Source organism: Lagenorhynchus albirostris, chromosome 2, assembly GCF_949774975.1.
Source record: "Lagenorhynchus albirostris chromosome 2, mLagAlb1.1, whole genome shotgun sequence".
NCBI classification, from domain to species: Eukaryota; Metazoa; Chordata; class Mammalia; order Artiodactyla; family Delphinidae; genus Lagenorhynchus; species Lagenorhynchus albirostris.
Window position 1 is genome coordinate 109,956,611 of NC_083096.1, and position 14,428 is coordinate 109,971,038.

The 14,428-nt window shown below is 36.0% G+C and overlaps 1 protein-coding gene across 4 annotated transcripts in view; it reads right to left on the reverse strand.

The window, feature by feature from the left end:
* Window positions 1–14,428, reverse strand: part of HS2ST1 (heparan sulfate 2-O-sulfotransferase 1) — a 183,123-nt gene that overhangs the window by 21,040 nt on the left and 147,655 nt on the right. For all 4 annotated transcript variants that reach the window (XM_060139623.1, XM_060139622.1, XM_060139626.1 and 1 more), the window contains one exon: window positions 7,868–7,953. In XM_060139623.1, the coding sequence (XP_059995606.1) occupies window positions 7,868–7,953 (86 nt within the window). The remainder of the gene's footprint in view (window positions 1–7,867; window positions 7,954–14,428) is intronic.

Here is a 14,428-nt window from a genome sequence, read left to right on the forward strand (position 1 = left end):
TCTGCTTCTTACCAGATTTAACACTTCTAGTTAATCAGCAGTCTCACAGGGGGAACAAAGGTATCTTATACAGTCAACCTATGGTTGGATGAATCTGTGGATACGGAACCTGCAAATAACAAGGGAGGACTGTACATATTTATTCTGGACTCTCTTATCCCTAAAGTGTTCATAGAAAGCTTCAAATCCTTCTAGTGGTAAGTTCCCATTGTCTTGTTTCAAAAACAGTGAATGACCTGTTGGTATTTATTGGTCCCACTGATAATGATGTTAAGAATAGAAGATTTTTAAAATAATTATTTATCTCTTAAAAAGAACATTCATCTATTAAAATGGCCCAAATTTTAAAAAGGGGGGAGTGTGGTCCAACAATACCGAAGGCTGGTAAGGATACACAGCAACTGGAACTCTCGTGCACTTTTGGTGAGACTGCAAAATAACAAAGCCACTTGGGAAAACAGCTTAGCCGTGTCTTACAGAGCTACCATACAATCCAGCAATCCCACTTCTAGGTTCTCCCCAAGAGAAATGAAGACATTATGTCCACACAAAACCTGTATGCAAATGTTTTGACAACTTTATTCATAATCACCAAAAGCTGGAAACAACCCAAGTATCCAAGAACTGGTAGATGGACAGTAAGGATGGTGGTGCCTCCTTCCTTACTACTCAGTAAGGAACTAACTACTGATACACGCATCAAATTGGATGAATGTCAAAAGCATTATGCTCAGTGAAAGAAGCCAGGTTCAAAAGACTTGGTGACTGACTAGATATATGTGGCAAAGAAAAGGGTTGTTCAAGATGACTCTAAAGTTTCTTGCTTGGGTGTCTTGATAAATAAAAATGGGTAAACTTCCCAAAAGAGAACATTGGAGGCAAAGAGAGAATCTTGAGCAATGCCTTATTAGGACCTGGGAATAAGGAGGGCCAGCACAGAGTCAGACAGGGAGAAGAAAACACCAGTAAGACAACATGGGAACTGAACGAAGACAGAGTTTTAAAAGAGCTTAACACAGCTCTGTGTGAGTCACAAACTAACTGCTTCACCTACATTATCATATTTAATCCTCACAACCACCCATGGAGTAGTTACTTTAATTATCCTCATTTTACAAATGGGGAAACTGAAGATCTGAAGTCATGTGGCTGAGACTGCTGAGCTGGGAAGGAACTGAGGGGGATTTAACTAGAAATCTGACTTGAGAGATTACTCCTTAGCATCTACAGGATCAATGCTACAGAAAGAGCTAGTAATACAAATCAATAAAAAGCCAACTCTAGCATATTACTTGCAATGATTAAAATAATTTTAAAAATGTTTCTACAGTGTTTGTGACATATTTGTTGAAAGTTGTAGAAAGTGGTGCAAACTTCAACTGGTTCAGCAGATAAGTACAAGGCAAAAGAGACAATCTCACATGAATCTACATACTACCAAACTTGTCCTGACATATCTGTTTCTTTACTGATTTACCTCAATTGTTCTGAAAAAGACAACAGGGGTGATACAGAGAAACCAAAATGATGGTGATGAAAACCCATACTCATTCCTGAGGATGACCACAAAGGTACACACCTGACGTGGACCTGAATAAAACTGACTGTTGGATCAAGAATAATTTCCAAATATCTTTCTAAGACCGGATGCTGACATATGACCCTAGGTAGCTAGATCATAAAAAATCTCAGCAGAGTCTGATCAAAAACAGCATTAAAATAGTTTTCTTTTAGCTGGACATTATCCTTTATAAAGGAAAATGTTCTGAAAAAGGTTTTTGAAAGAGATGTTCAAATGTTTTTCTTTTGTATAAAATTTGAAGAAAATCAAAATCGGAGTGATAGATGCTGCTGATAAATGAGTGGTATAAATTTAAAAGGGAGAATAATCTATAATATTTTCATTGTTTATAATGAACCATAATGAAGTGATAATAATAGTAAAAAAGGGGGTTTCAGTGAACTCACTGAGGACAAGAACTGCAACTTATTCAACTTTATATTGCCTGCACCCTAGGACAATTTGAAAATGTCTAACCTACACAATGTTTTTCCACTGGAAAATTTCTAAATTTATGATGTTAGCATATCTGCATTATTTTAAAATGGTTTGTTCACCAATTTAAAAAAAACAGTAATTAAACACTGAAGGGAAAAATGGAAGGAAGAACTAGGAAATGTGCTTAAAAAAATAAGGATAGAGTTAAGACAAAAAGGAATAAGACAGGACAGGAATACAAATATGTAACAAGAAGATATTTTTGTTATTATTCTAAAGTTCTGAATAAAAACAGATAAACCAAAACAGATAACTGTAACCAAAACACAGCGTGAGCCGATATCAGCTTGCAAATAAAATGTGTGCTTCTTAGTGATCAGTCTAAATTAGAAACCACTTTTAATACTTTATTTAATACTTTATCTTACTGCCTGGGTTTCCTGGGGTATCCTGGGTTTGTACTCTCTTTAGTTTTTCTTCTAAGGCAATTGAAAAGCTATGTGACTAAATATCTCTTTCATCAAATTTGACGGTTTTCTCCTGAAGGCAAGTATTTTAATGGACTCCACAAAGTACTACACCGGTCAAGAATATGTTTTAAACAATAAAATATTTAAAAAATTGATAAAGTGATGTTCCTTTCCTCTTCCTTACTCATTCGTGGTGAGTATGACAAACTAAAAATTATTTTAAAAGATAGTAGTTACATCTAAAATAGTTTGTGACTACATACATCAAAATACATTTCTGTCTGTTGATTTTTTTAAGGTATTTGTTTAACATCTTGTAAAGGTCTATTAAAGTTTTTCACAATACATATTGCTTCCAATAAGATGAAACACATTAGGAAAATATTCAAACCCTTAAATGTTCATGTTAATATTTAAAAAATGAGATTAATCTTTCCAAGAACTTCTATATTTTTTTAACTGCAAAAACCCTAGCATACACCAGAACTTCATTCTAAGTGTAAGACTTTTGCCCAAAGCAAAAGCACTCAATATATTATTTTAATAATGAAAACCTCAAGTATGAGAAACCAAGCTGTGTGTGCAAAAAAAATAAATCATTTAGGTGAAAAGGTAACAAACATTCAATTGAAGGATAATGCAGCCCTGAGGGAAAATATGCATATGAATGAAGTTTATGAAATTGGTCCAATGCCTCTGTAAAGAAAAAATAATTAGTTTATCTTAAAGCTGCCTATAAAATGTTTTCAATATTGCTGTATGAATTATTTATAGAAAAATGTACATTTAACTTTAAAGCAACCACTTTACTGTAAGATGCTGAGTGCTGTGGAAGAAACTAGCAATAAGAATATATTGTTCTATGTATGTAATATCTGGGAGACTCCTTTTAATTACGGGCTTTTCAAAAAAGTTCAGATTTATTATCAATGTGAATCAGTAATATTTCATTCAACTCCTTTTCAAATTTGAGAAGTTAAAATGACAGTGGGATATCAATTAAATTTTTGGATTTTACACAGAATGCTCGTTCAAGTTGACAAATACATGAGGGTGTATTACTTTGAAGTCATGACTGCTACTGCAATGAATGAGCAAACATGTCTAAGCTTAAATAATTTAAAAAACTATTTTTAATGTTTTTGAAGTTAGTGCAGAGTTTTATTAGGGAAAAGATCTGCATTTGAGGTTTTCCTATAATGATACTCAATGTGTTACATAAAACGTGTAAATGGGTTCACCAAGCCACATATGCTTACAGAATATTCCTTTTGACCAGTTTTCTGATTAGTACTTAAAGCGGCACAGACTCTAGGGGGAGCCCCATGGTGCTTGGATACTATATGTAAGCCTGTTGTTTTATGAACTTTTCTTCAGAGAATTATGATAGGAATACCTTGATCCCATGCCTCCCCAAAAACATGGAAAATGAGAGTTAGTTATGTCCAGATTCAGGCAAATCACTATAAAGGAAAATCACTTAAAAAAAAAAGTGTCTTTAAGGAAATCAAAAAATACCTAGAAACAAATGACAATGAAAATACAACGACCCAAAACCTACGGGATGGAGCAAAAGCAGTTCTAAGAGGGAAGTTTATAGCAATAGAATCCTACCTCAAAAAACAAGAAACATCTCAAACAACCTAAACCTACACCTAAAGCAATTAGAGAAAGAAGAACAAAAAAACCCCAAAGTTAGCAGAAGGAAAGAAATCATAAAGATCAGATCAGAAATAAATGAAAAAGAAATGAAGGAAACAATAGCAAAGATCAATAAAACTAAAACCTGGTTCTTTGAGAAGATAAACAAAATTGATAAACCATTAGCCAGACTCATCAAGAACAAAAGGGAGAAGACTCAAATCAATAGAATTAGAAATGAAAAGGGAGAAGTACAACTGACACTGTAGAAATACAAAGGATCATGAGAGATTACTACAAGCAACTACACGCCAATAAAATGGACAACCTGGAAGAAACGGACAAATTCTTAGAAAAGCACAACCTTCCGAGACTGAACCAGGAAGAAACAGAACATTTAAACAGACCAATCACAAGCACTGAAATTGAGACTATGATTAAAAATCTTCCAATAAAAAAGGGCCCAGGACCAGATGGCTTCCCAGGCGAATTCTATCAAACATTTAGAGAAGAGCTAACACCTATCCTTCTCAAACTCTTCCAAAATATAGCAGAAGGAGGAACACTCCCAAACTCATTCTATGAGGCCACCATCATCCTGATACCAAAACCAGACAAAGATGTCACAAAGAAAGAAACTACAGGCCAATATCACTGATGAACATAGATGCAAAAATCCTCAACAGAATACTAGCAAACAGAATCCAACAGCATATTAAAAGGATCCTACACCATGACCAAGTGGTGTTTATCCCAAGAATGCAAGGATTCTTCAATATACGAAAATCAATCAATGTGATACACCATATTAACAAATTGAAGAATAAAAACCATATGATCATCTCAATAGATGCAGAAAAAGCTTTTGACAAAATTCAACACCCATTTATGATAAAAACCCTCCAGAAAGTAGGAATAGAGGGAATCTACCTCAACGTAATAAAGGCCATATATGACAAACCCATAGCCAACATCATTCTCAATGGTGAAAAACTGAAATGATTTCCTCTAAGATCATGAACAAGACAACGGTGTCCACTTTCACCACTATTATTCAACATAGTTTTGGAAGTTTTAGCTACAACAATCAGAGAAGAAAACGAAATAAAAGGAATCCAAATCGGAAAAGAAGTAAAACTGTCACTGTTTGCAGATGACATGACACTATACATAGAGAATCCTAAAAATGCTACCAGAAAACTACTAGAGCTAATCAATGAATTTGGTAAAGTAGCAGGATACAAAATTAATGCACAGAAATCTCTTGCATTCCTAGACACTAAAGATGAAAAGTATGAAACAGAAATTAAGGAAACACTCCCATTTGCCATTGCAACAAAAAGAATAAAATACCTAGGAATAAACCAACCTAAGGAGACAAACTACCTGTTGCAGAAAACTATAAGACACTGATGAAAGAAATTAAACACGACACAAACAGATGGAGAGATATACCATGTTCTTGGATTGGAAGAATCAACATTGTGAAAATGACTATACTACCCAAAACAATCTACAGATTCAATGCAATCCCTATCAAACTACCACTGGCATTTTTCACAGAACTAGAACAAAAAATTTCACAATTTGTGTGGAAACACAAAAGACCCCAAATAGCCAAAGCAATATTGAGAAAGAAAAATGTAGCTGGAGGAATCAGATTCCCTGACTTCAGACTATACCACAAAGCTACAGTAATCAAGACAGAATGGTACTGGTACCCAAACAGAAATATAGATCAATGGAACAGGATAGAAAGCCCAGAGATAAACCCATGCACATATGGTCACCTTATCTTTGATAAAGGAGGCAAGAGTATACAATGGAGAAAAGACAGCCTCTTCAATAAGTGGTGCTGGGAAAACTGGACAGCTACATGTAAAAGAATGAAATTAGAACACTCCCTAACACTGTATACAAAAATAAACTCAAAATGGATAAAGACCTAAATGTAAGGCCAGGCACTACAAATCTCTTAGAGGAAAACATAGACAGAACACTTTACTACATAAATCACAGCAAGATCCTTTTGACCCACCTCCTAGAGTAATGGAAATAACAAAGAAAATAAACAAATGGGACCTAATGAAACTTCAAAGCTTTTGCACAGCAAAGGAAACCATAAACAAGACGAAAGGACAACCCTCAGAATGGGAGAAAATATTTGCAAATGAAGCAACTGACAAAGGATTAATCTCCAAAATTTATAAACAGCTCATGCAGCTCAATATCAACAAAACAAACAACCCAATCCAAAAATGGGCAGAAGACCTAAATAGACATTTCTCCAAAGAAGATATACAGATTGCCAACAAACACATGAAAGGATGCTCAACATCACTAATCAGAGAAATACAACTCAAAACTACAATGAGGTATCACCTCACACCAGTCAGAATGGCCATCATCAAAAGATCTACAAACAATAAATGCTGGAGAGGGTGTGAAGAAGAGGGAACCCTCTTGTACTGTTGGTGGGAATGTAAATTGATACAGCCACTATGGAGAACAGTATGGAGGTTACTTACAAAACTAAAAATAGGACTACCATACAAATCAGCAATCCCACTACTGGGCATATACGCTGAGAAAACCATAATTCAAAAATTCATGTACCACAATGTTCATTGCAGCTCTATTTACAAGAGCCAGGACATGGTAGCGACCTAAGTGTCCATTGAAAGACGAATGGGTAAAGAAGATGTGGCACATATATACAATGGAATATTACTCGGCCAAAAGAGACTAAATTGAGTTATTTGTAGTGAGGTGGATGGACCTACAGACTGTCATACAGAGTTAGTCTGACTGTCATACAGTAAATCAGAAAGAGAAAAATAAATACTGTATGGTAACACATATATATGGAATCTAAAAAAAAAATGGTTCTGAAGAACCTAGGGGCAGGACAGGAATAAAGATGCAGATGTAGAGAATGGACTTGAGGTCACGGGGAGGGGGAACAGTAAGCTGGGATGAAGTGAGAGAGTGGCATGGACATATATACACTACCAAATGTAAAATAGATACCTAATAGGAAGCAGCTGCATAGCACAGGGAGATCAGCTCGGTGCTTTGTGACCACCTAGAGGGATAGGGAGGGTGGGAGGGAGATGCAAGAGGCAGGAGGTATGGGGATATATGTATATGTATAGCTGATTCACTTTGTTATAAAGCAGAAACTAACACACCATTGTAAAGCAATTATACTCCAATAAACATGTTAAAAAAAAACCCAAAACGCCATTCACTCAGAAAAAGAAAAGTCTCCTTAGAATATATCTCATTTTTAAAGCTAAAACAAGGTAGCCCAAGGGGAAATGTGTCTTGGCTGAGAAGCAGACACTTTAGGGCACCAATAACTGAGTAGTGGCTCCTTTGCTTTCTCTGTTCTCCGTCAGTGACGTGGTAAGTCATACTCTGATTGGCCTCTAGCTTAAAACTTGGGGCTCTCCTAAAATAGTGTCATTTGACTGTACAGGAAGCAGAAATATAATAATAATAAATAAGTTTAAAGGGCATTACCTAAATTTAATCTACCTTGAATTTCTAAAATTAGTATGACAATTATCGATTTATGAACACTAGAGGGCAGTATAACACTAGAAGGTATATTTAAATTACATATCTAAAAGTGGCAAACACAAGCCAGTACGTTTTTTTAACATCAAAATCATAATAATTTAATAAATTGATTCCTTTTTAGGCTGCTAAAGTACAAAGCATTCTTTCGTGTATCATTTTAGATATAACTTACTTTGCAAAATCCAAATAAGAAATGTGCCCATGATAAAACCCTGGTTTCATCTCTTTCCAGGAAGTTATATTCTTTACAAAGCGCACCTAAAAAAGGAGAACATTATTATTTAACTACAATTTAAAGAAAATGAAGTTTGGTGATAGCAAAATACTTTTCATTTAGACATTCAAAAGCAATCACACCACTTTGACGATTACAGAGCTTGAAATACAGGCTTCAACTAAGGAAAGCAGTGACCTGTAATTGCTAATTCATCATAGAGAAGCTACTATCACCACACTCAGAAAAGAGTGAAAGAGGATCCTGAAAACAAAACTGCACAAGGCAACCATTTACAACACAGTAGAGTGAGTACATTTATATGGGGAGGGGAAGGGAGGGGAGGGGAGGGGAGGGGAAGGGAGGGTGGGTACCAACACCCAAGGTGAAGCAGGCAGCACTTCAGTATGGGGATAGTCTATGCAAATCTGTTTTCTTCTCAGAGACTTGTTATTCATAAAAATTCTCATTTATTAATGACTCCACAAATAACAAATATCAACTAATCCTTAATCCAAATGATTAAAGAAAGGATGAGAAACAGAAGCCTTGAAAGAGCTAAGAGCAGATATCATAAGCTTGAGCAGATATCATTAACTTGTTGATAAAAAAGCTTAATAAAATTAGAGGTGTGATACACATAAAATTTTTAAGATATCTAAATATTACTATTTTAATCTATTGGAATTAAAAGTGTACAAAAGATTAGTTAATATAAAAATTATTTAACTGTAAATATCTTATTAAAATGTTAAAAACTGGTTAATATAGAACTTTATAAACCAGCTGCAAGGCAGTGATACATAATTTCTCAAAGAAAAATGGTATAAATTTCTAATAAGAAAATCTCTGCATGATCAACAGTAGGTGGTTGAGAATCTCTTCTGGAGACTAGAGACAGGGTGGGGATGGGTGAGGGGTTGGGGGCCCAGTGCCCCCTGCTGCACTGAAAGCATCTGCAAGCTGTGACCTCAGCCTCTAACACACAGGACTGTCAATCGCATACTTCTGACAATTTATCAATCTTTCATTTACGTTTTAGAATAGAGTTAGTCACATGGAGGTATTCTGGCGCACTTCTTACCAGGTCAGTCAATAAGTTAATAGCCATGAATGATGGCTACCTCCTGGATAAGGCCCATTGGTAAGGACAGAGTAGGGAAGCAGTGCAGAAGCAACCTTATGTCGGAGGATGTGAACTAAGGAAAAATGGAAGATTCTGGAAGTAGAATTTATTTTTTAGGGGAAGCATCAATAACTCATATACTAAGAGAAATAATGGAGTTTTTAGAAGGGAAATGAAATGAACCTTATGTTATTATCTTACACACACACATCCTTAACATCTGAAAATTGGATGTAGATAACAAAATTATTTTGCATTAGAGAATACACAATTATATTTTTGCAGATATTTGCAGTTTTTCCCCACCAAAACAGAAGAGCCAAACAAATGTGTGATTTGAGATTACCAGGTTCTTTCCTATTTCTTCTTCAAGTAAGGCATCAAATAGAATAAAAATATCAAGTGACAAGTGAAAAAGAAACAGAAAATAAAAAATTACATGACCCATAAACTGAATCCTTAAAAAAATTTACATGTTGAATATGAAAAATCCTTATAATTTTCACTTAATGGTAAATTAAACAAGCTTTTGATTCTATGAAAATCAGTTTCAGTATTTCAGCACCAAATGAGGGAGAAATAGAAGGCAAAGAGAATAGGAATGGTAGGTGATGGTTCAAGGGAGCTTAAGACATATTTACAACTCAGCTCTATTTTCCAGAAGCTGATTTAATATGGATGTGATGGTGTAAGAGGGAAATGAAAGGAGATGCCAGATTGAAGTCTGACAAAACTGTGCTACATAAGCCAAATGTTAGAGGATCATAGTACACTGTGATGAAAGACTTAGGTGTAAACTTCAAGTATCCTTTTTTCCTCCACCCTTCCAAAGAACAGTCAAGATCAAACTAAATCCTCCTAAAGACACACTTCATCTGCCATGTGTCCTTCGATGTGAGGTGAAGAGCCCAGGAAGCTGGATGAGATCTGGACTGCTGCCGGGCTTCCCAAACTCAACGTGCAAATGAATCATCTGGGACTCTTGTTAAAACACAGATTCTGATTCAGAAGGTCCGGAGTGGGGCCCAAGTTTCTGGACTTCTAACAAGTTTCCACGTGATGGCCAGGTCAATGGGCCACACCAAGGAACACGACTTTAGCGTGTGTGGGCCCAGGACCTAGCTCTTGGTTTTATCAACGTGAAGCTTGTTTCCGCAGCACCTGCAAAGGAGGCCTGAGGTCTACAGAAGCTCTTTAGCAAGGATATATTCTCCTAGTCACTGCTTTTGTGATATGGAAAAAAGTATACTGAAATAGAACAATTTTTTAAAGAATATCTTATAAGCTACCACAATATATAAAAAAGAATGGGGGACGGGAGCAGAATGACCCTGGTACTCAGTCTTCTCCATCTACCCACACACAGTGATGCCGGAAGCACGTCAGAACCAAAGCATGCCAAGAAACACAGTATAAAAAGTAACAAAATAAGTAAAAGGGTTATGCCTCCAGGTGGACTCAGGGAACAGAACAGAACAAGGCATGAATCTTCTACTGCTGTCACCAAACTCAAACTCTCTTGTTTATAGAATCAGCATTTTAGAGGTGAAAGGGCCAAGGATATCCTGTACTCGTTATTTTATAGATAAAGAAACTGAAGCCCAAGAACCGTATACCTCAGATTTTGGTCCAATCATCCTTCTATACCACTAGCTAATTTCTTTAATCTATTATTGTCCAATTTAAACAAGGGAGGGGGGAACCAGAAGGATTTGAAAGAAGAGCAGACAGATATCGTTTGTACTATAATTCTGATCAACAAATTTGGACACTGAGAATTTCAGGCTTTATCCACTGCTCAGGAAACCCCTGAGATCCAGTCATTCAAAACTCCTCAACCTCTAAGATCTCAAAGCTCTGTTGATATATCTCTCTCAATTGTTTATTTTCCTCATTACATTCATTATAATCTCAACTTCCAATCCGCCCTGCTCACTACTCTCATATTGCTCATACTGAATAACCCTTTTTCAACAATGGCCGCTGACTTACTCTTGCCTTTTTATTGTCTTGGGTAACCTCAGGGGTTGAACACTGCTGGTCAAAACTAAGAGATCCAGTCTAAATGACTCTGTAGGACTTTGAATTTTATTTTACTAAATTAATTCTGACACAAATTCAGGTGGGTTATTATTGCTTTTAAATTCTCTACACTATATTATTGCTAAGTCTCCAAAACCCACAGAATCTTTCTCTAATCTCCAACTAAGAGAATACTGAAGGCTACGTACTTAATATATATGTATATGTATGTTTTTTCTTTCATCTCATCAACATTTAACTCAGGCAATCTGCTAAAGTCTCATTAATAAAGCTGTGGCTGATTTACAATTTGCAATAAATCAAAAAGATGCTGAGCTGAGATTTACTTCACAGGAAAGAAAAAAGTGCTAAGCAAACAAATGTTGTCAATAAGGTTAAAGTGGTGGTTCACACTAATCTGGAGAATGGTCTGAGCATTTAGAAGTGTCACTTACATACAACTGAAATTCTACACCATCCTAATCTCCTCTTCAAAAGTGATCTGCAAGGTCATAACGATCTAATTAATCCTCTTTGAAGAACAGTATGTTTTTAACATTTTCCTTTCAAAGTATTAATTTAGCCACTTCTCCTTTTAGCCATGTTTAATATTTATCCTCTTAGTTCTCCAGAGTTTTCCCTACCCTCCTCTCTCTTCATCTTCACTTGTTCCCTTTCACGAGTCTAGCTGCAGTTCCTGCCCTGTCATTTTCTGCCTTCTCGCCTCTTCTGTACCACTTGTCTCTCAGTGTTTCTTCTGGTTTTCCTCTACAGTGGCGCATTCTGCCCAAGACCTTGAGATAAAGCTCTGGAATAGAGAGGAGTAGGGGAAAATGCAGATCAGGTGAGCAAGCTTTTACTCAGTTCATTTTATAGATTCTTACTGACTATGATACTTGGCACTAATGAACGATAAAGTGAGAGGCAAAAAGGAACAAAGCTAGTAGTATCAAATGAGGTTGAGTCTGAAGACACCGAAAACTCTTGGGGAAAAGAAATAAAGTCACCATAGTGACCTTATCCAAAGAGGATTTCCATACTCTGATTGCAAAAGGCTATCAAGAAGATGTTTCAGAAGTAGTAGTTAGATATAGTACAGGAAAAGAGATGTTTTTATGGCTAGCCTGGAGCAGATTCTAAACTGTGATTTTTGTCAGATTTTATAACTCAAGCAGAGTCAGGTTAGCAAGTAATCACAAGATGCCTTTAGGGAAAACACAAGCAATAATGTAGGGAGTGGTGTGATTTATTTGCTAGTCGAACCAGACCTGAACCAGTGCTATAAGAAAAGCTGAGAAAGCACCATCGCACTAACACTATATCTAGACTTATATTCTTAATGAGATTAATCTCAACATTATGATTATCTGTGATCACAAAAGAACTTGTTTTCACTATCTAAAAGTAGGAATGTCATCCCGAACATCCTGGCCAAATTCCAACTTTGTAATTACTACCTATTGAGTGAACACTGCTATTAACTTGGGTAATTATACATACCAAACTCCTACTCATGCATACACTTAAAGTAAACATTCATTGTACAGCTGTGGGTAGTTTTATGAGACTACATTAGACAGAAAGTTTTCTACGCAAAGAGAAAAACTGAGGAATGGTTGGATAAAATATAAGAAAGGTTCAGCAGCAATAGAACATAATATACTATCTTCACTAAAATTCAGAACTGTGTTGTTCAATCACTTTTTTTTTTTTGTGGGAGGGGGCGTATGTGTCCCAAATCACCTGAGGTAAGGAGAGGTCATGCTCATACTGCTATCAATCAGAGGGGCTACCTCTGCCAGCAGTTATCATCACGGCATCATGCTCAGCTAAGAACTGCCTTCAGAATCTAAATGGGTTCATTTGTTCATTCATTCATTCAACAAAAAATTTATGTATCTACTATGTCTCAGGCACGGTTCTAAGCACAGGGATACAAGGTGAACAAGGCAAGGTTCCTGCCCTTAAGGAGCTTAAATTATAATAGAGAAAAAGACAGTAAACAAATAAATCAATAAGTAATAGGAAAGATACTGAAAGAATGATGGTACACAGTAAGTTGGAAGAGGTATTTAATATATAGGATGGCCAAGTAAGGTTTTGCTATGAAGAGGTCATTAAGCTGAAACCTTAAATGGATAACACGAAGCCAATTGTGAGAAGCCAGAGTGCGTTCTAAGAGGAAATAAGTATAGTGGCCTTGAAGCAGGAAAGGCTTGGTGCATTCAGAGAACCAAAAGGCCAGTGTGGCTAGTAAATGAGAGGTTGAAGCAAGGGACAATGGACAAGGGCTTGATTAAGAAGGACCTGTTGGCCTAGATAAGGAATTTGGATTTTCTTGTGGAGGTAGGAATACGAATCTAAAGATAAGTAACTCACCATCCTGTGAAGATTATAATATGCATCTTCCCATCACTTCACTGAGAATCCTATTCTAGATCTTTGCTACTCAAACTTTGGTTCAAGGACCAGAAGCATCAGTTTTGGCATTAACAGGAAGCTTTTTAGAAATTCAGAATATCAGGCTTTATCTTAGTCCTTCTGAATAGGAATCTGTATTTTAACTGGTGTTCAGTATACACATTATAGGTTGAGAGGCATTCATCTAAAGTGTTGTTCTGAAAAATCAGTATCTGCAACTAATATCAAACCATATGCGCTACTGCAAATGACCAGAAGTTGGTTTAACAGTAAGTTAAAAAGAAAAAAAAAAATTACTACACTGTTCTACAGAGAATGCAAATTCTGGATATTTCCAGTTTCTTAGAAAGATCTTAAATATGATCAGACCTAAATATGTGAGAGCAGAAAAGAATTAAGAAAGATCATAAAAGATGCTGCCACTTCACCTATTTGGCATAGTTACTTTAAAGACAAGATGTTCTGTAATACAGAGATATTTTGTGATAGCAGAGTAAACTTCACTTTCCAACTAGAAGAGCTGATTACCTGTCTCCTGCCAATTCCTGTCTATTAACAGAGTAAAGCCCAAATCTCAAAAATATAACTTTCATGACTGAGTCCACCTCATTCTTAACACTTAGTCTTCTCATGCCTTATATTCTCAAATGTTTATCTTCTAATCTCCTTGTTCTAACTGTTCCTCAAACTTCTTAATTTTGAAAAATTCCTAAACTATGGAAAAGTTGAAAGAATAGTAGTCAACATCTGTACACTCTTCACCAAGGGTAACTGTTAATGTTTTGTCACTTCTGTTTATCTTCTTCTTTCCCCCTTTTTCTCTGTGCACACGCACACTTATTTGTTTCTGAATCAAAGTAGCAGACGTTTTTGATCAAGGATCCAATCATGGGTCACAAAATACATTTGGTTTTCATGTCCCTTTAGTCTCCTCTAGTCCATCTCCCCCC